This window comes from Rhamphochromis sp. 'chilingali' (assembly GCF_963969265.1).
Source record: "Rhamphochromis sp. 'chilingali' genome assembly, chromosome: 16".
In the NCBI taxonomy this organism is placed as follows: domain Eukaryota; kingdom Metazoa; phylum Chordata; class Actinopteri; order Cichliformes; family Cichlidae; genus Rhamphochromis; species Rhamphochromis sp. 'chilingali'.
The window spans coordinates 9,387,739-9,410,343 of record NC_137943.1 but is presented as its reverse complement, the minus strand read 5'-3'; the positions used below and the strand labels follow the sequence as shown (position 1 = coordinate 9,410,343).

General features: G+C 38.6%; 2 protein-coding genes across 2 annotated transcripts in view; one reads left to right on the top strand and one right to left on the bottom strand.

The window, feature by feature from the left end:
• Positions 1-394: 394 nt before the first annotated feature.
• Positions 395-13,410, bottom strand: rab18b (RAB18B, member RAS oncogene family). The gene is made up of 7 exons (XM_080861179.1): positions 13,214-13,410; positions 5,214-5,269; positions 5,050-5,111; positions 4,014-4,086; positions 3,760-3,878; positions 2,476-2,542; positions 395-1,874 (listed from the first exon to the last, which is right to left on the bottom strand). The coding sequence occupies exons 1-7, from the start codon at positions 13,279-13,281 to the stop codon at positions 1,702-1,704; spliced, it is 618 nt and encodes a 205-aa protein (XP_080717305.1). The 5' UTR covers positions 13,282-13,410; the 3' UTR covers positions 395-1,701.
• Positions 13,411-19,227: 5,817 nt separating this feature from the next.
• ptchd3b (patched domain containing 3b) overlaps positions 19,228-22,605 on the top strand; it is a 5,247-nt gene continuing 1,869 nt past the window's right edge. The window contains exons 1-3 of the mRNA XM_080907162.1: positions 19,228-20,411; positions 20,495-20,616; positions 20,708-20,853. Of these exons, the coding sequence (XP_080763288.1) occupies positions 19,695-20,411; positions 20,495-20,616; positions 20,708-20,853 (985 nt within the window). The 5' untranslated portion in view covers positions 19,228-19,694. The remainder of the gene's footprint in view (positions 20,412-20,494; positions 20,617-20,707; positions 20,854-22,605) is intronic.

The following is a 22,605-nucleotide window of genomic DNA, read 5'->3' as shown; positions in this document are numbered from 1 at the left end:
TTTCCTCCACACACGATCAGCTGCAGAAAATAAATAATGGAAATACCAAGTACCCTTCAGGCTTCAGAAGGAGGTCTCGTCCTGTTGCATCTGGGGACATCCTGACATCAAGCTTGTAATCACATACTGGAACTTTTTTTTTTTAAACAACATGATTAACTGGATTTTTCCACACGTCCCAGTTTTGGTCTGTTTTTTTGTTTTTTTTTTTTGTTGCAAGGAATGTTTTCAGTCTTACATGTGCAGGAGGCTAGTCATCAACAAAGTATTATGGAAAGAGCGCCTCACTTGAAGTTTCCACTGTAAACCTGCTTTTGATTAGGTGGGCTTCTACACAACACGGAAACTAAAAGGCAGATCCCACAGGGCCATTAAACAACAGACACGAGTGACGGCATCTTGAGGTTTGTCATTTATTTCAGTTTGAAACAATTCAAACGTTAATTGACCATAACTCTAGCAAATGCATCTCGATATTAAGGCAGATATCGATTTAACATATTACTTTATATGATTGAAACAGATGCACAGCAAAAGCAATGGGGGAGCGGGGGGAGAGAGAAAGGGTGTAGCAGGGCGAAGAGTTCAACATAATATTTTATCGAGAAAACAGAAACAAATAGCAAAAACACATCAAGTTCATAATATACTGAAGATGGGAAAGAACACAGCTATGTTAAGTATGAAATACCTTCAATAAACTTGGACAACACTAAACGAATCCTTCAAAATAAATGCGAAAACAAGATCACAAGGTCAAAGTTTAGTATTAAAAAACAATCTATGAGCTCAAGTGCATAAAAAGGTACATTTTATTGCAAGAGCTCGTGGTACTGTAAACTTTACACTTGTAGCTCTAGAAGTTACCGTCCAGATCACGCATGCAAAGACAGAGATGGGTTCGGTTACAGGAAATCCTGCAAGACAAAGTTGATCACTTTTCTTGCACATTTTCACGCCAAAAGGAATAAACACAGGAAATCAATTAGTTTGAAGGCATCTAAATAGTCTGAAGCAGAGAATCGACATAATAGACAAACAGACAACACACGAGTGAACAGAAAAGACAAACTGATGTCAGTAACTGGGTGGTGGTTGGGGTGTCATTGGAAAAGGTTAGATTTTTGAGAATTCACAGTGTTCTCATGTGCACTGAAATGAAAACCTGCATTAGCCTGGATGTTTCCCACCCTAATCCTCAATCCAATGCTATAGTATGCGTTTAATAAAGCTTCCTAATATATGTATGGCAGAAGATTTTGTACTTTGCAGCTACATAGAAGGTGAGATTTGTTTAGAGATGAAGGAGACTTCAATTAATTTCTTAGATTAAAATCTGACAGGCTGTCTATTCTAACCACAAAATCGGTCCACGCTGAAAGAACTGTGTAACCTGAAGTCTTAATGTACAGCTGAGCCACCAAGATAAATTCAAACCATACATACTCGGATGACAGACTCATACTCCACGTGGTTAATTTAAAACACCCACCTCAAACACGAGGCTCTTTTTCTGCGTGATTCTTTTAAACAGGAAGTAGTGATATATAAGTGATGGAAAAGGAAGTGTGCAAACAGCAGTGTCTGTTCGACCGACTGACGTACTCCCGACAAATAAAAAGGTGCTCATCCACTTCCACCTCTCGCTCACTCTCCGTTTCCTGTCACTAGTCAGTCCTCTCACGTCTGTGCTTTTTCATTTCAGGGTATGGAACAGTATCCTCCGCACGCCCCAGGCCTGGCATGCTCCTGGTCTCCCAGCCGAACTTTCTGACCCTGGTTTTCGCTCTCCCAGAGCCCCGGAGTCTGGAGGATCTTTTCTACCAACTCCTCAAAGGCACATTGGACGCCATCTTTGGTCTTTGCACTGGCCTCTGTGTAAGGGAAGAATTTAAGAGATCAGTAAATAAAGTAAATGTGAGCATTTTCCAGCATGCTACCAAAACTAAACATATCAGTCAGCTGACAAACATGACTAATAAAGTATAAAATGACTTCATAAAAGCAGAAGTCATCCATCAGGATGAAGACATCCTTGCTGCAGATGAAAGCTTCAGATTCTTCTTGCCCTGCCCTTTTCAAAACCCCTTATTGGCCGTTCTAAAATGGAAACTCTGCACAAACCTTAACCTAATTTACCAGAGAGGGCCAGATTGGAGAGGAGAATCAGGAACACGTGCGGACATGGATTTGATAAATGAAAGCTGGCTAGATTTTAATCATAATGCAGCTCGTCTGAGTGGCCGCGTCTCTCAACAGCAGAGACTCAGAAATGCGCGAGCAGTATAAACAGCACAGCTCATCTCATCTGAACTACACGCATGACTAACTCAATGATGTCTTGGCTTGTTCCAGCTGTGCACTAACAGTCCTGACTTTTAAGCAGCACTACGGTAAATTCTAATAGCTTTAAGTTACATTTTATGCCTCTCTTACTTTAAACGAGCATGACGTTACTCGAACACAGAAACTCACCGATAAAAAGCATAGAGTGTTTCCGAGCAAACTTCAGCCCCTCGTTTCTGTCCACTTCGCGGTCGTCCTGAATATTAAAAAATAAATAAATAAACATTTGTCATTTGCCCGAATGGTGAGGGAGAATTGTGTACGCATCATAAAAGTACAACACAAGACAAGCAACACTCATTAAAATGCACTATTCTAAGGAGCTCGGAAAGAAAAGCGTCTGGACTTCTTTAAGTTTCCTTGAAGACGTTTCACCTCTCATCCGAGAAGCTTCTTCAGTTCTAAGGGGTAATTGGTGAAGAGTCCCAGAGTTTAAGCCCTATGGGAGTGTCTCCAAGAGGTATAATGCCCTCCGCTATCTTATGTGAAGTGGTCACATGACTGCATCATATGACTAACATGCATCATCGTTTTCAAAAGTCTGCGTTTTTGCTGTCCACACTGATCCGCGAAAGCTCTGTTTTGAAATGTATGCGTTTTTGAGAGCGTTTTCAAAACGCTGCGTTTTCCATCAGCGAAAACGTTGTCTCAGTGTGGACGGGAGGCCGAAACGGAGAGAAAACGATGCGTTTTCAAACGACAACGCATTAGTGTGGACGTAGCCTTACTGAGGTCAGAAGGCCAGGATGTGAGGGGGCGTTAAGGTGTCTGGGAAGGGATCTCCAAACTGGATTATAGATGGCAGACAGTTGGTGCCGTAAGCCACCACCCTTTGTTCAAAGATGGTCGTTCACAGTGGACATAGATGGCTTCTTTCACACTTTCAAACAATATGTCTTCTCTGTCCAATATGTGAACATTGGCATCCTCGAAAGAGTGACATTTGTCTTTTAGATGGAGATTGACAGCTGAGTCTTGTCCCATCGAGGTGGCTCTTCTATGTTGTGCCATGCGTTCATGAAGTGGCTGTTTGGTTTCTCCAATGTAAAGGTTTGAGCATTCCTCGCTGTTCTGTGCAGCATATATTACGTTGTTAAGTATGTGTTTGGAAGTTTTGTGTTTGGGATGAACCAGTTTTTGTCTGAGTGTGTGGCTGGGTCTGAAGAACACTGGGATGTCGTGGGAAATCTCCACCATCTGCTCTTAGAACTGAAAAAGGTTTTCAGACGAGAGGTGAAACGTCTTCGAGGAAACTTTAAAAAGTCCAGACGCTTTTCTTTCCCAGCTCCTTAGACTATGATGACCTGGATGACTGAGAACCTTCACAGACAAAATGCACTATTAAACAATATAGGATGAACTGGATTCATAAAACCAGAGCGCAATGTAAAAGGATTTGTAAAAGTGACTCACTTTATCAATTTTGTTCCCAACCAGCATTTTCACTATGTCGTTGCGTGTTGTGTAGGTCTCCAGTTCGTTCAGCCAGTTTTCGAGCTTCGTAAACGTGTCACGCTTTGTGACATCATACACTGAAAAAAGGAAGACGTGACGAGTAAGAAGGAGCTGGAGAAAATCATTACATTACTATAACAGCACTGACAGAAATGCAACTGCCAGTATCGGTCTGTTTTGATCTTGATTTATGTTGCAGAACAGGTAATTACCAAGTATGACTCCCTGTGCGCCGCGGTAATAGCTGGGTGTCAGAGTGCGAAACCGTTCCTGTCCAGCTGTGTCCTACGAAAATAAAAGCGGCAAAAGATTTCTGATACCAAACTTTTAAGGCCAGCGGCACAGCAGCCAATTCCCAGCATCCGACCTCACAGACCATGTGTTTCTGATAAGTTCCACTCGGACAGTCACAATGTGAGCTTGCTGTTGCCTCAGGAACAATTAATCTTTTTTTTTTTCTATCAAGTTTGACTGGAAAACAACACTATTAATATAAAGTGATGGACCACAATAAAACTGTCTAATACTCTTTAAATCCCTGATCTGCTGCCATTCCACCTTTGACCCCGTGTGTGTCTTCTAGTTGTGAAGGTTGACAACAAAGCCTTTAGGTCCCAGTGATTGCAGGACAGGGTCCATATGGATTCTGGCAGATGCTCAATCTGATTGGGATGTGAATAGTTTGGAGACCAAGTCTCAGAGCTGGTTCTGATCTTTTTTTCTGTGTCTTTTTTCCCTTTTGTGGCATGGCCTGATGTGTTGCTGCCATTGGGAGAAAGAGTTGGAGTCATACAGGGAATGGGACAATGGTACCCTAGGTGTTTTGTGTTACAGTAACGTCTATGTGAATGCCCGGGACAACGCTTTCCAAGAACACTGCATTATTTTTAACAACAGATGCAATATAAACCTTACTTTTCCCCTCATCACATAAAAACAGAGGCCATTAGGTTTTTCCAATTTTTATAAACCTCCCACACATGTTCTTATTGAGACCAGATAAAATAATAATATCAATAATAATAACTTTTTAGAAAGAAATTTCAAGCACTTCTCTGTATGGGGCTTAGGTTATGGATTCATTGTGCATAGCATGGTTTTACTGGATACTGGGAATACCACCTACGTCCTTCAATTTTGGCTGTACCATGTCACCATCTTGTGGAGAAACGTTTTACTTCATCGTGTTCCCCCCCCCCCCCCCCAAACATGAAATGTAGACAACAGGAATAAAAACTTCTGTCTTACCCATATGGCGAGCTTAGCTTTATTTCCATCAATTGCAAGTGTTTTTACTTTGAAGTCCACACCTGATCATTTATAAGAGACAAAAAAGAAAAAATCTTTAAGTTATAAGTTTAAAATCAATAGTAGTTTTCATATATGTGTGTGCGTGTGTGAGTGTGTAAAACCTATTGTGGCAGACTGCTCTGGATCGAAAGTATCCTCTGTGAACCTCAGGAGCAGACTGTAATAAAGATAAAATGGAAATGAGCAGTTCATCCAGTACAACAGGCTATTGTGAGCTAGCCGTAGCTTTGAACAGGTTTCCCTCGAGCAGGGCCACAGGATCGCAATAACTTTATGGTCTTGAAAATGCTAACAGCGCTTGACACCTTTCAGCAAAAAAAAATATTGGAAAGCTTTAAAACTGCAGGAGTAAAGGCCTTTAGACACAGGGCAAGGTGCAAAAAACAAAAAATTTAAACCTGCAACACAAAATTCCAAATTAAGTACCGGTACATGTTTTGAAGTAAGACGTACTCGTTGCCAAATGCAGCGGTCTGATTGATAAGATTTTTTTTATTTGCAGCAAAAAAAAATTAATCCTATCAAATCAAATGGACAGTGTGAGCATCTGCATTAAGAATATGTGTAGCTCACGAAACATTCAAACAAATTTTCTACGTCTGTGTGTAAAGGAAGGCCCTTAAGATTAGCAATACTACAGGGTTGTTAGCAGCAAATACTTCAAGCAAACGGTTAGAAAAAGACCAAAAACACTTAAGTGGTTTCAATGTTAACTGGCGAGATTTCATTATATTTTTCAGTCTCTGTGTTCAAGAATTTGCATCCAGAGTCGCCATTTTCAACAGGTCAACTTATCTGATCAAAGTGATACGAGGTGATTTACAAAGAGGGAGCAGGGAATCAGTCAGGATGGAAATAGCTCAAACATTTTTAAGGAAGTATGTAAGCTTTTTCAAAGACTAATTTGTTTCAATTAAGTTGTAAATAAGTGCTGTAAATTTCAGGCAGTAATCTGAGATCAAAGTACGATCTGTGCCAACATGAGACCTATATAATATAATATAATCTAAAGCAGGGGTAGGCAACCTTTCTGATGATGAGTGCCATCTCAGAAGTCAATGTGCCATATGATTGCATTAGCAATAAATTTAATAACACTCTATATTAACAATTACACACTATATAGAACCACTTTATAGGATTATATTTGTTTGCAGATGTTGGCAGCTATCGGCGAATAGTTATCAGCTATTTTGAAACAAAAAAAGACACTTTTTTATCCATAACAAGACACAGGTCTCCGAGTGTCCAATATTCAGACGGCTACCTGAGGACACTCTTAATGTGAGAGAAAATCTGCTCACACAGATATGCAGAGCCAAATACTGTCAATAAGGCCTCTGCAATGTTCTGAAGACAGTTAAACTTGTCAGGATGATGTCCAGCAGGTGATAATGCAAGCTGCATGAACACGCACAGCTGTGGATTCCAGCTGCTTCGATGTTGCATTAACTGGCATTAACTCAGCCAGTTAATGCAAGACAAACCCAGCTGCTCATTAAAGCTTTCTGGTTTGATCAGAAAAGAAAACATTGGTCCATACACCTGAAAGTCCCAAAAAAGCATTGTGAATTCTGTCTCGAGTCTACGGATGTATCCGTGTAATTCCGCGGTGCTGATGCTGCGCTGAGCGGAAATCTCCTGAAACTTTTGAAGTGTCGGAATGTGGAAAGCTAACAACGTCCCTCTCACCGGTAGGCTAAGTTATTTTTAGCCAATTACAAGTTGAATCTGGTAGTTGGGGTTGTTAGCTAAGATACCGTCATTAAGAAGCGGCACAACTAATGTGTCTATGCGAGCTAATTTGCAATGTGCAGCGCTGGCGCAGCCATTTATTTTTTATTGCACCTTCTCAGATTAATTCTCTGCGTGTCGTGCCCAGGGCTGGACAAAAAAAATCGGCTCGGGCATTTTGACTAGAGACCGGCCCACCAGGTATTACAGGAAAAGCCATAAAGCCTTTGAATGAAAACAGATGCTGTTGTGACAGTGATGTACAATCTTGTTGGTATATGTATGATTTCTATACATTTTACATCAGATAAAAACTTTGGTTTAAGATTCAGATAATTATTTATTAAAAGCTAGACATTTTAAATGCGAATAAGAAAGAAAAGTATTTCTTTGTGCCCCCCTTCCCTGCTAATGCCCTACCTGGCCCCCTGGCAAAACTTTGCTAGATCCGCCCCTGCACAGTTACCAGCTGTCAGCTACGTAAAAAAGGATCCTGGTGTTATTTGCCTCTCAGAAACAGTTCATAACTTCCCTTCAACTCATTCATGTCACCTAAAAGGTAAACCTGTTTCTCCATCACCTGTTCAGCTCTGATGATTCAGTAAGGACATCTCCTGGTTTCATCTTCATGTTTCCCTCATGTATCCAAACCGATATCATGACCAGCAGCTTTTACAGCTGTGACTCCAGCAAACATCAGCTGATACTAGAAGGTAATATTAAATAAATTCTAACAACAGCTGATCAAGCTTAAACGTGCTGCTGTTGTTTAGCGCCACATCTGCCGGTTTCCTCTTTCTGGCGTAAAGAAACAAGAGAGAAAAGCCGATCAGCTGATCATTGATCAGTTGCATGATTGAAGTAGCAACAGGAGAGGGAGGGGAGAGAATGAGAGAAGAAGAGGCAGCTGTGCAGCAAAGACACAGAGTAACTCCAGCTTTGTGTCTTTTTCATTCTAGCTAAAGTCCAGGATAAACTGTGTTCCTTTTCAGCTCAATATGAAACACATAATATTTTCTCTGAATACGGGATGGTTGGCAACTCTACTAACCTTATGAATAAAATAAAGTTCACTATCAGTAACATCATAGCATCCACCCAGCTGTATAGAAACTCTGTCATGCTAGCTAGTGCACAGTACGAGTTATTGTAACTGACTGTAAAAAGTCAGCACAACGAAAATAAACTCCACCTAAACTTGGTTCATATCTGACCCAGATAGACTGCAGGTCATAACTTCTCACCTGAAGTTCAGTTCACCTGACACCTGACCGGTGGCCGCCTCGGGTCTCTCCTCCTCCTGCCTCCCCTTTCCTTCATCCACCTGCTGGCCTCCACCACTTGCTAATGTTACTGAATCTGTGGAAGCTCCGCCATAGCCACCAAACAACTGAGTTATTTTTACGCACCGGCCAGCATCTGGCCAGTCCACCACCTTTCATTGCTTATACCGTTACAAATAAAGAAATAAATAAAAATCATCGGCCCATAAAAACAAAAAATCACCATCGGCCCACTGAGCAAATGCCCGGTATGCCCGATGGCCAGTCCAGCTATGGTCGTGCCATCAGTTAACCCTTCACGTGCCTAGGGTTGCCGACCCCTGATCTAAAGGTAACATTACAAAAACAAAAATGAAAACATGGATTTTAACAGTAACTTAACTGACTTAAAATTGTTAGAAAATGATTTAAAGGACAAGTGGGCACATGCCAAAAGATTGTAAAGGCACCAGAATTTTAACTACTTTTCCCCCCAAACATGAGTACTTTGTACTTCATGATCTAATTGACAGACAAGCCTCTCGCTCTGCCAGGGGTGCAGTGGTAGGTTAAGGCCACCTGCAGTTTCTCGTTGTGTTTTGAAGAGAAGCTTCTGTGCAACTGTAATGGTATTTTAGTGCACACTGGCCTACGCATGTTTACCTGACAGACATAACACCTTTTGTGCCCAGAGTATCATCAGCCCTGCGTCATTCACAGCCTGTTCAAACAACCGTTTACTAATAGAACTTGTGCACTTTCCTCATCTCTCCTGTTAGTCTGCAGCTCTGTCTCGTTCACACTGTCAGCTGATTAACACCTGCTGCTCATTGAGCCCATGTTAACTAGCAATCATTGCATTTTAGCACTGGCAGCTTCATACTTAATAGGAGGTAACAGTCTGGCATTGCTTTGCGCATAATAAGGTTAAGGCACTTTATTTTCACTTTTGCATTAGTTATTTCCAGGAGACAATAAAAAAGGGCTGTATATTTAAGGAAGTAACCCGAGAATAGCACCTTTAGAGGAGTATAAAATATGATAATCTGGCACATAGTGTGCCTGCTAGCTGTGACTTCTTATCATATCATACTGTGATAATGACCATGTAAATCTTTTACATGATATAAGAACATCAACACCATTTCTCTGCCATGTGTTTACGTCTCCTAGTGCACGCCAAGATATGTATGAGAGCAAGGGCTGCATGTCAGCCTCTGAACCTTAAAAAAATAAATTAAAAAAAAAACAGTGCTTAGCAAATATGCAAGAAAACGACTTTCCTTAAGGTGGAAACAATAAACTTGTTATAAATAAACTTGTACCACAGTACAATCAGGGCCATATTCTACAAATATGGTGTCATCCTGTTATCTAGACATCTAAACATAAGTGATAGTGATAAATGGTCACACAAAGCTGACTATCAACTCACTAAGTTCACATGAAAGGCATGGTACTGACCTATCGCAAAGGGGCGTTTCACGGATCATACGACTGTTCTTCCACAGAAAATTATCTCGAAGCGTCAGCTACTCCAGTAATGTTATAAAATGGTGATAAAAACCTCTAAAGATCATAAAAATATACTAGTAAAATGCAGCACTGTTGCAAAAAGGAGAAGATGAATGTCCCATAAAATTATTTAGTGTTATCATCATCATCATCATTTCTTTATATAGCACTTTAAAAACACACCTGGTAGACCAAAGTGCTGTACAATACAAATATAGATATAGTAATAAAATAAAAGAAACCAGACATAGCAACAAAATTAATAAAAATGTCAGTTACGCACAGAGTTAAAAGCCAGGGAATAAAAATAGGTTTTTAATAAGGACTTAAAACTGGCACTGATGTAGCCTGTCTAATATGGAGAGGTGGTTATTCCAAAGCATCGGCGCTGCAACAGCGAACGCTCGGTCTCCTCTAAGTTTCAGCCGTGACTTTGGGACCGAAAGCAACAACTGCTCAGCTGACCGAAGGGAACGAGTGGGGACATGGGGCTTCAACAAGTCAGACAAATAAACAGGTGCCAGACCATTTAGAGATTTAAAAACCAATAAAAGGACTTTAAAACGGATCCTAAATTCAATTGGAAGCCAGTGTAGAGAGGCCAAAATCGGAGTGATGTGGTCAAATTTCCCTCTGCCAGTTAAAAATCGTGCCGCAGCATTTTGCACTAGTTGCAAGCGTGACAAAGTGCCCTGCCCAACCCCTATTAAAAGAGAATTGCAATAATCTAAACATGAAGTAATAAAGGCATGAATAACACTGAAAGGGCTTAACCTTCGTTAAACGTCTGAGGTGATAGGATGCTGATTTTACCACCCCGTTTACGTGGTCATCAAAGGTAAGTGCAGAATCAATTTTTACTCCGAGATTTGTGATCGAATTCTTTAGTTGGGAAGTCAAAGCTCCAAGATCAACATCTGGAGCGTGAGAAAAAACGATTTGGGCCAAATAAGATCGCTTCTGTCTTCCGATCATTAAAATTTAAAAGGTTTTTTGCAATCCATGCTTTAACATCGCTAAGGCAGTCAAGCAGAGGTCGACTTGGGAGACTATCAGAATGACTAAAAGGTAAATAAAGCTGGCAGTCATCTGCATATAGATGGAATGACACTTTATGTTTTCGGAAAATCGCACCAAGAGGCAAAAGGTACAGTGAAAACAATAATGGCCCAAGAATAGATCCCTGAGGCACACCCCAAAGCAGAGGAGCCACACAGGATGAAGCGGATCCCAACTTAACACAAAAGGTCCTATTTGAAAGATAGGACTTAAATCACACAAGTGCCGAACCAAAAATTCCCACACAGTGCTGTAAGCGGGAGATCAGCAAATCGTGATCCACTGTGTCAAATACAGCAGTCATGTCCAACAGGACCAGCACTGCATATTTACCACGGCCTGTCGCTATCAGACCGTGGTAAAAATGTGGTAAAAATCTATTTAAATATTAAGGTTTAAAGTCCCACACCATAACAAAGGAAACGTGGAAATTGCTTCCGCTTGTCGCAGACCAAAGAGAAATTAATTTTATTGACTGAACAGGTATTCTCAGTGTGTGTTCTGTGTTTCCAGCAGTGTGAAACAGACTAATCAGCAGATTAGAATTATGTAGAACAACATTTCTAAATCACCAAATTAAAACACGGACAGTTCCCTAACAATGCGACGCACAGTTTGCATTTTGCAATTTTGATTTTACTAAGATATGGCTTAACAATGGCTTACATCATTTTCTTAGGGTTTATTAAAGTATTCTGATTCTGAACAACTTGCACATATAAGATAGATTCCCCCAGCAGAGACTGCCGTGAATAAAAAACTCTGTGAAAACATGGCGCTTCCAGATGATTTTGGACATTACCTGCTCCCAACAGTTTTAGTTTGTATTCTTTCAGCTGCAGACTAAGTGCTGTTTATGGTTTGAGAGTAAAGCTTAAATACAAAAACAGAATTCAAAATTAGTACAAATTTGATATGAGGTCAGCGAGTACCGAGTCAGTGTCTTGCTATTGTTTATAAAACAACAAAGCTGTTGTAAAATTGTTTGCTGCTAACAGGAGAAAAAACATTAAGGAATAAAGTCGCATTTAAAAATCTATATTATTTAATATTTATTTATTATTTACTCCTACTGTTCGGGCAGAGAGGTTGGTGGGTCCTTTGGGAATGGTGACGCTATTTTCTGGAGAATTGATTATTCAGCAACTGGTTAAAAAGCCTGACCCAAGACACCCAAGTCATCTCTGGTAGAAAACATTTTTTTCTTTTAATATGTGACCATATTGTGCAGCTCCTGAAGAGCTACAAAGGCAAACACTGCCCAGCCCTAGTTTTGTGCTTACATTTGCTACTGCTTATCAGTGACAGCGGTTTGTTGGAAAAAGATGGCCTTCCATTTACTTTACAACCATCAATAAAACGTTCAGAATTTCTTTGGAATCTATGTCGTCAGAGATTTCATTGTTGCCCACCCCTACTGCTAGCTGCAAGCTAATGACACAGTAGATGCATTTTCCAAGAAGTTTAATTGTTTTGTTTGAGTTTTTTTTTTTTTTTTTTATCAAATCATGGATCTATACATGATGTGCTGTTGAACTTATTTGGATACATCTGAATACATTAAATACTCTGACATGTTTTTAGAAGCAAATTCATAATCATAAGATTATAATTCTGGGCAATTTAGAGTTTATACTGACCAGTAGGTGCTGGCTAAACTGGGGCTATGTGCAGTGCTGTGGTGCTGTTTACAGTAATGGGTGCTGGACTGGTGCAGGGCAGACTGTGCTAGGTTAGCTCCCGAGTAAAAACACAGATATCATCAGAGAGAAACACGTAATTGAACTGTTAGTTCCTGAGAGTGTTGAAAGTATGGCCTCCTGGTGAAAATCTTGTAAAACCTTACTTGTGTGCATAGTCAGGTGATTTAAAAAAAATCTGATTTAACTTAATATTATGTACTTGAATCGTTTTTTTTTTTAAATTGAAATTAATTGAAATAACACTCAAAAAATGGAGTGCTCATTTGCATTTCAATGCAGCTGCTGTATAATAGGGTTTGGTTCTCAAAGGAGATATCACTTTGGATTTGAGCTGATCAACACTTGCAAATTCCGCATTTATACTGGCTAGAGGCTGGAAGCAGACAAGGCTCCTGTAACGTGGGCCTTTATATTGTAGAATACAGTTGGTTAAATTCACAAAGGGAAAAAACTAAACAAAAAAATCCAAACCTGCAATAGGACAGGTCAGCTGATCCCAGGCTGTACACAAAGAAAGCCTTCTGAAGCTCAGAGTAGACATTATTATGTAAGATATTTGTAGTTTTCCCCTAACCTGCCAAATCTCACTGCAACCCCCGAGCATATGTCTTTTTTTAAACTTCAAATCTACTTCTAAAATGTTCAGAAATGTGTCTAATCTGTTACCAGGAACATCTGAAGTTTGTGAATACAGGCTGAAATGTTGGCATCAACAGACACCATGAAAACCAGTTAAGCTGGAACACTGGGCAGCGAGAAAGAAACTTACACAACAATGTCAACATTCACAACAGGCTAGCTGCTAAGCTCGCTAAAACACAGACAAACCTGGACTTTCCGACGCCACTTTCACCAATTATCAACAGCTTCAGAGTCGTCAACACATCGTCGTCCATATTTGTCTTGGAGTTAGTTTACCTTTGACTCTGAATTAACTAAAAACGATTTTACAGATATTTTTTTTACTGTGTTTTAGGATAGCAGGCGGCTATCAGTTCCGATGATAGTCTACTGCTCACGCAACTTCCGGCCAAAGTGCGACGCGCGACGTCACCGGTGTTCGCGAGATTTGAAAATGAAACACAAAAAAATATTATTATTATGTTGATACTAAATTATTTAGTTTTTAAGTATGAAGATTCTCTAACAATTATTTAAAGTGGCAAAGAACTTGTATAAAATATATTAGCTCTCCTGATAAAGGTTCTAATTTCCTTGTATTATGCTATGAAAATGTTGCAGCAGTTTATTGAAATATGCAAGCATACATGGAAATACAGAATATATATATATATATATATATATATATATATATATATATATATATATATATATATATATATATATATATATATATATGTGGAGGAATTGGGGATAATTGATGTTTGGAGAGAGTTACATCCTAAAAGCAGGGACTATACCCACTACTCCTGCCCCCATAGGACCTATACTCTAGAATAGACTATTTCTTTATGTTCAGTAATGATTGTACTAGAGTAAAGGGATGTCAAATTAAAACGATAGATCTTTCAGATCATAGCTCTATTTCACTGTCTTTGAGTTTAGAGAAGAAAGCAAGGAAGGTGCTGTGGAAACTGAATTCAACCATATTAAACGATCCCATACTAAAACAAAAGTTAAGAGAAGAAATAAAGGATTTTCTTGAATTAAATGATACCGGGGAAGTGTCGCAAATCATATTATGGGATTCCTTAAAGGCAGTAATGAGAGGAAAAATAATTTCAATGACCTCCCATCTGAAAAAGATAAAGCTTCAAAAATTTGTCAACCTTCAGGCAAAGTTAAAACAACTACAACGGGAAGATGGATACAAAAGTAATTCTGAGAAAAAAAAAGAAATAAAAAAAATACAGGTTGAAATTGATGAAATTTATACACAAGAAACTCAAAAGAAAATTATTTTTTTTAAAGCAGAAATATTATGAGATAGGAAGCAAATCCTCTAAAGTCTTAGCCTATAAACTGCGTAAACAGAGATTGGAAAACACAATTTTTAAAATAAAAAATCCTCAAACAAGGATAATGGAAAATCAATTAGAGAAAATTCAAGAGAGCTTAGAGTCGTTCTATAAAGAACTGTATACCCAACCACAAACAACGGATGAAATAAAAATTGATAATTTTTTGAACAAATTAAAACTACCAATTTTAACGAATCTCCAAAACGAAAGTTTACTCCAACCAATAACAACCAAAGAACTTCACCTGGCAATATCTAAATTAAAAGTAGGTAAGACCCCGGGTTCGGATGGGTACACTGCAGAGTGGTATAAAAACCTTGAAGAGGACTTGCTTCCTACTCTATTGAATACATTCAACTGGATCATGCAAAAGGGTAAATTACCCCCCTCATGGAAGGAAGCAGTTATTTCCACCATTCCCAAAGAGGGTAAAGATAGGACAGAATGTAGCAGTTATCGACCCATTAGTGTATTAAATTTGGATTATAAACTATTTACAGCAAAGATTAGAAAAAATCTTACCTGACATAATAGACCTGGATCAGTGCAGTTTCATTCAACAAAGGCAAACAATGGACAACATAAGGCGTTCCCTACATGTTATTGAACAAATAAACAGAGATGGGGTCCAGGCAATGTTGGTGGGACTGGACGCTGAGAAAGCCTTTGATTCAGTCAGATGGCTTTTTCTTTATAAGGTACTGAAGACTTTTGGTTTTCACAATAAATTTATTTTAATAATACAATCCCTTTACGATAAACCAAGGGCTCGCGTGAAAGTCAATGGAGATTTATCTGAATCATTTACTCTAGAAAGAGGGACCAGGCAGGGTTGTCCAGTCTCACCACTTTTATTTGCACTTTATATTGAGCCCCTTGGTCAGTTTATAAGAAACAATACCAAAATTAAAAGTATTGTAGTTGCTGGGGAAGAACAAAAAGTTGCAATGTTTGCAGATGATGTCTTGGTCTTTTTGAAGGAACCCGAAGAATCATTTGAGGAGTTGATGTCCTCTCTATCTGTTTTTGGGGAATTGTCAGGTTATAAATTAAACCTAAACAAAACACAGGTAATGACACTAAACTATACAGCATCTAACACTTTACGAGATAATTATAATATAAATTGGGAAGCTGAAACACTTAAATACTTGGGAATAATTCTAACTAAGAATATTTCTAATCTATCACAAGTAAATTATGGTCCCTTGTCACAGGCCATAAAATTTGATTTAGATAGGTGGAATTTGGTGCCTTTCTTAAATTTAAACTCAAGGATATCAGCAGTGAAAATGAATGTACTCCCAAGACTCCTCTATTTATTTAGAACTTTGCCTGTTGAAGTAAGTCACACACAGTTTGGTGAATGGGACAAATGGATTTCGCACTTTATTTGGCATGGGAAAAAACCAAGAATTAAATTTAGATCTTTACAGTTAAGCAAGGCAAAAGGGGGGGGGGGGGGGGGGGGGGGCAACGCTTCCATGCTTACAATACTACTATTATGCATCTCAGGTCATCCCCCTGCTGCAATGGTGTAACCCGAGTTTGAAAGCTAAGTGGAAATCCATAGAATTCAATACAACCCCTAAATTCCAACTACAAGCCTCAATTGCGGATAAAAAAATTGGCAGACCGTTTAAAAAATAAAGGACCATGGATTAGCCACACTTTAAAAATATGGAATAAAGTGACTGAAATATGTGGTAGTGAACGAATATTAAAAGTATTTAGATGGTGTGCTTATGACACAGATTTTAAACCAAATGAAAGTGATAATAGATTTCAGTCTTGGATAGACAGTGGACTAACAACATTCCATTCCTTCACACATAAAGGGACACTACAGAGTTTCCAGTCATTACAAATAAGAAACGGCTTAAGACAAGTAGATTTCTTCAGGTTTCTTCAAATGAGGGATTACTTTAATAAACACTGCAATATCTCAAACCTGAATATGGTCGAGTCAGAAATTTTTAAGATAGTTAAATTAGCATATGATAGTTCCCTGAGAAAGGCAATCTCCAAACTATATGATGTGCTCCTTCAAGCAAGGAAGGATACTACTCAAAATGTTAAGATTAAATGGGAATTGGAATCGGGGATGGGTATAACAAACGAGAACTGGGAGAGGATTTGTAATTTTCATTGGTACTCAACAAGTTCTCTATCTTGGAGAGACCACTGTTGGAAGAACATTATTAGATTTTTTAAAAAATCCTCATCAGACTAAATATAAAAATGGGACAGCAGAATGCTGGAGAAGATGTGGATCAGAAGAGGCACATCATTATCATATCTTTTGGGACTGCCCTAACTTAAAAAACTACTGGCTGGGAATCCATAAGACTTTGTGTGAGGTTTTTAAGATAAAATTTGACATCAATTTTGTAAATTTGTACCTGGGCTTGGTTGCTGACTCGGTCCGGGGAGGGGACACAAAACTCTTACAAGCGTTATTAGCGGCCAGCAAAAAATCAATAACCAGAAAGTGGTTAAATCCAACTCCGCCAACACTTGAGGATTGGTTTAATGTGGTTTTCAAAATATTTAAAATGGAAAAATTGACATTCCTTCTAAAAATTCGGAAAGACAAATTTTACAAAGTATGGAATAAATGGATTAGTTTTGTGTCCCCCATCCGCCCTGAATTTAGGTAAGACCAGCCCTGAATTGGTGTATTTTGGTGTATCTCCCATGTATCGTACAATGTTAGGTTGACCCTCAACTTCATAATATGTACCTAATGTAGTTTTTGTAAATAAGTTAAACATGCTGCATTATGTAACACATTGTCAAGCCAATGAGTTAATTTTATTTTTTTTCCTTTCCTTTTTTTTTCTCGACTAAACAATGTCAATGCACTTTATTGTAATAAGTCCCTTTTTTTTTCTTTCAATAAAAATATAATTTAAAAAAAAAAAGGAAATACAGAATATAAAGAAAAATCAGAGTCTGTACGTTTCCAATAACCTTGATCTTTATTATTCAACACAGCCTGAACTCTGTGAAGCAGCTCTCTTGTCATTTCTTTAAGTAGTCGAATAGTTCCCCAGGCTTCTTGGAGGACATTCAAAGCTCTTCTTTGGATATTGGCTGCCTTTTCTTCTGCTCTCTGTCAAACTTATTCCACACCGTTTCATTAGCAGTGTGGGATGCATCTCTCAAGTCCTATCTGGTGTCTTTGCATGAGTTTTCAAAATAATATTTAATGTCTGTCATAATTGTGCTATCTTCATTTTGTGGATGTTCCCATGGCTTTTGTGACAGGCAGCTTATAACAAAGTGCCTAGACAAACAATTTAAAATTGCTTACTTAAGTTAGTTTTATGCTTTTTTATGACCTTTAAAGGTTTAAAGGTTTATGATCCATAGACCAGTGTTATATCGTTTAACAAACAATAAACAATTTGAAAGACCTTCAGAAATCCCGGTGAACTATTGCTCAAGAGCACTTTAAAACTCCTTTGAATTAAAATATAAAGAAATGAGGGGTTCTCAAGATTTTTTGCAGGGGTGGTGCAGAGAAGAAGCAATAATCTAGTTTTTCTAGAGTGAGTTTCACCTACGTTACTTCATTTAATTGGTGTTTGGTCAGAAATAATAAGAAAATGCAAATATATGTTTACACTATGCAAGTTATTCATGACTTACATAAATGAGCATCCCCTAAAACCAACTAAATGCTACCAGGATTTGAAAAGCTGATCAAGGCAAATGCATTTAGTGTCAAATACAAGTGAGTTAAACATAAAGATTGGAAACTAATTTCTGTTACAAGCTATTAATAAAAGCTTTTAATAATGCATCTTTGTTCCTGTTTGTTGGGATTTCTCCCGATCTTAACAGTTAAATGTTTGATTTTGTTAGTTCTAGTATTTACACACATGTTCTTGCTCTGCTATGGGCCAGCTTACCCTTCAGGCTGAACTGAAATTAGTGCATGGAACCACAACCACAGGAAATGACTGCCTTCAGGTGGGGTTACCTTTCAAGTGCCTAAATAAAGAGTCACATAATGGAGCACAACATGTCTTTGTTTTGTGCATCGGCTTCCTTCCATCAATCCTAAAAGGCCCTCCTTTGTGTAACTTTTACGTTACCCGAACCATGACATGGTATCGCCCGAGGGTTGTGGGGGAATAATAACGGGTTGCGTTTGCCGCAGTTAACGCTGTGATGCTTGAACTGTGAAATAGTCAGAAAATTCGTCTTTAAAAAGAAAAAAGAAAAAACTAGGGTGTTTCTTGAACCTGGCCAATGAAAAATGAAAATGAAAAAGGTGTTAAATATAAATTTACATATATGAATTTGGATTTGTATCATATTTGCTTTTGTGCAAATTATTTAGGCGTTTTGAGGGGAGAGAAATCACACTGTTTTAAGCTGTGCTGGTAAACTAAAAGTAGTCTGAAAAACTCATGCATCGAGTATGATGCATTTGCATTGCTGGGTTAATTATATGAGGTGTGTCATCTGACTGATAAGATTACAAGAGAAAGAGCGTCTTTTTCCCATCCGTTTATATCCTCATTGTCCATAACCCGTCATTGGCACTGATAACCACACTGAACTTTGTACTAACATACTGGAAACCGTCAAGTACTCAGTGAGGTCATTGTGATCTACATATTATTACCAACATATTTAGCTTATGTGTGGTTTTGAGCACTTAAAAAGAAATGCTGTAAGCATGTATTTAGAAATATTGGATTCAGAAAGTTACAAATGGATTGTAATAGTGTCATGAAATTGAAATAAAAAATGATGCCAAGATGGTTATAGTATAACCAAAAGGAGGAGGCAGCAGTTCCCCACTCTATATAAATGAGTGCTCAGGAGGTGTGGTGGTGTTGAGCGCTCAGGAGAGCTCATCTGTTTTTTTGGTCTGCTGTTAGTGCATCTTCTTTTTAATCACACTCTGGGAAATCTTTTTAGTTGAAATTTGCTCTTCTCCGTTTATTTTTATTTTTTTTGAAGTGTTTTGCTTTTTTTACAGATTCCAAAGATGATTTTTTTTGTGATACAACAGGATTAAGCAACAAGAAACTCTAGCAAAGAGTGAGATAGAACCAATGAACCGTATGAAAGCGACTCTTCCTGAACAAGCTCACTGAGTGAGCCTTTCCTCAAACCACATCTGCTGAAAAGAAACTGCAACAAAGAACATGGAGCCAAACAGGAATGTGCGGCACAGTAAATGCTTCTGACAGCAGCCTGTGACGATAGTTTGAACATTTCTGAAAACAAAGGAGCAACCGATTTATATCCACAAAACATATTTTTGAGCTTCTATCATCCTGTCAAAGGAGCCAGGTTTTGCAGCTATGGCCAGATGTCGCATGGATTGCATAGAAAAGCCCCTTCAGAGCTTCTTTAAGAAGATGGGTAAATCTGTTGGATCCAATCCCTGGTGGTTCCTCATTGCCCCCCTTATTGTCTCTGCAGCTCTGGGAAGCGGGTTTTATTTTACTCAGGACAGAATCTCCAACAATATTGAAGAGGAGTTTACACCTTTTAATGGACCGGCCAAGACAGAGAGGAAGTACTTCAGTGAAATGTTTCCAGAAGATGATTCCATGTTTTCAAGTTTGCGGCAGACCACAGATGGAAACTATGCCACTCTCATAGCTACAAGCGAGACTAATATTCTGACTGTTAAAATGCTTGAAGAAATCCTCATGTTGGACTCTAAAATCAAGAACATGTTGGTAGAATTTGACAAGGAATCATTTAAATATGAGGGCATCTGTGCTAAGGTGATGAAAAACTGCATTTCAAACATCATTCTAGATATCATTCAATACAATGCCGAAAATATAAAAGCTGTCACACTGACATTCCCGTGGTATCACAATGGTAACACAAATTTGCCGTTGTATACAAGTCTGGGGGGTGTGACTCAAGGAGACACTTCAGTTGTTGAAAGCGCTAAAGCTATACAACTCTATTACTATTTAAAAGAGGGCAACAAAACAAAAAATGACCTTTGGTTGGAAAGCTTCATTAGTTTGGTGTCAAATAGCTCCTCACCTTCCCTCCAGGTAAGAACTCACATTTTGTGTTTAAGTTATTATCCTCCCACTTGGTGAGATTGTTCCTGCTCATTCTTTTTCCAATCTTCTAGGTATCATACTCCACCTCAATGTCAATGCAGTGGGAATTTGAGAAATCTCCAGATTCTGTCATCTCTTTATTTTCCATCACCTACTCTATTGCCATCACATTTTCCATCATAACTTGCTGGAGGTCAGAAAAACATAACAGCCAAGCCTGTCATTGAATGTATATTTGACAAATTACTTTAAAGATAAAATAAAATATGAGTTTGTTTTTTCAGGTTGGATAATGTGAGGACGAAGGTGTGGGTGGGGTTCTGCGGCGTTCTCTCTACAAGTCTAGCGGTCGTGAGTGGTTTTGGTTTGCTCTTGTTGGTGGGCCAGCCTTTTGTAATGACAGCTGCCTCCTGTCCCTTCATGATTCTAGGTGAGGCTCTGTTAAACAGAGGTGTGGACTCGAGTCACATGACTTGGACTCGAGTCAGACTCGAGTCATTAATTTTATGACTTTAGACTTGACTTGAAAAAATGTTCTAAGACTTGTGACTTGACTTGGACTTTTACACCAATGACTTGGGACTTGAATTGGACTTGAACCGGTTTACTTGAAAAGACTTGATATTTTACCCCAAATATAAAATTTAACATGCATATTATATAGAGATTGAAAATGTGACGTCATTCACGGGTAGAACCGCAAAGGATTCTGGGAACTCGTGGCAAGAGGTACTAGCGCACGCAGGCTTTCAATTAAAATCAGTTATACAGCGATAAAAAGAAACACAAAAATGTCAAGAAGCTGTTGTATTATTAACTGCAATAGCCGGTCGCATGACAGCCACGGGAAGCCGACGGGTAAAGAGATCGGTTGTTATCGGATTACGTCGTTGAAGAGAAATCGTTCGAGCCATGTTTCCGAAGTGACAAACAGGTGACGGATGGCCTGGATTGCAGCCATTCAAAGATCAAATATAACGTCCCAGAACACTCCAGCTCACAGGTTAGTCTGCTCCAAGCATTTACACGAAGGTCAGTGTTTTTTAGTAGTTAATACGTCATTTTCATAACATAATTAGTGATATAGGTTACAAGCAAGTCTGGCGCTGAACAGAAATTGTCGCGCTATGCTCCTTTGTTTATTGTGCATAAATAATGAATTGTCCTGACACAATATTGCGTTTCGCTTCTGTTATTATGGTACATTGACAAAAACATATACTTTTATTCACAGGATAAAACAGGTTTTTTGTATCACTAATTGCCCAGTACGATTACAGCATACAATATTGTTGTCACTGCTACATTTCTGTGATGGGTACCAGAAATTATTTCCACTACTAATTAATTACCGTTGAGCTCAAAGGTCCTATTAATAAACGGTTAACGAATATGTATTTATGACGACAATTTGTGAGACTGGTAAACTTATGATACGTACGATGGTCTTTCGTTCTACACGGTGCATTTCAAGGTCCTGTACCCATCCGTCGGTAAACTGTACCTGGGCTTGTTGCAGTGACCTGAAGTTACTAAACTTCATGAGTGTATGCACTCACTCCAAGAACCGTATGATTATAAATATGCATATAAATATGCTACGATGAGATAGCTGACTTCATCTAACTAGCAAATGTTGTCCAGGCTACGTTGGTGATACAGTTTTTTTTTTAATATGTATGATATTTTTGTCATGCGATTTTAAAGCTGGTCCTACAACCGCATCCAAGAATAACATGCAGCTTATCTCAGAACTGTCGGTGAAAATTATTCTTGGAGCTAGGTTTAATTGAGCTGCATTTTAAAGAGGTGCAATTTCACAATTTGTGTATATTTTCTAAGTTCACTATTTTGTCATGTGTTGAGAAAAACACAGATTTTAAAATTACATGGTCTAATATTTACATTTAGCATATAACTGCAACATGCCTTTTCGTTTTTTGTTTTTTTTTAAAGACTCGAAAGGACTTGAAATTCAAAGTTTCAGACTTGTGACTTGACTCGGACTTTTACACCAGTGACTTGAGACTCGACTCTGACTTGCCTGACATTACTTGAGACTTGACTTGAGACTTGAGGATAAAGACTTGAGACTTACTTGAGACTTGCAAAACAATGACTTGGTCCCACCTCTGCTGTTAAACATTCAGGTCAAAGTGTTCAGTTAAGGCAGCAGTTTGTA

What these genes read in the sequence shown, in the direction of transcription:
- rab18b (XM_080861179.1), bottom strand. Translation starts at nt 13,281, where the DNA reads ATGGACGACGATGTGTTGACGACTCTGAAGCTGTTGATAATTGGTGAA. An exon ending in AAGCTAAGCTCGCCATATGG is followed by an intron (nt 4,087 to 5,049) that starts GTAAGACAGAAG and finishes TTATTTTCGTAG; the next exon opens with GACACAGCTGGACAGGAACG. An exon ending in CGCACAGGGAGTCATACTTG is followed by an intron (nt 3,879 to 4,013) that starts GTAATTACCTGT and finishes TCCTTTTTTCAG; the next exon opens with TGTATGATGTCACAAAGCGT.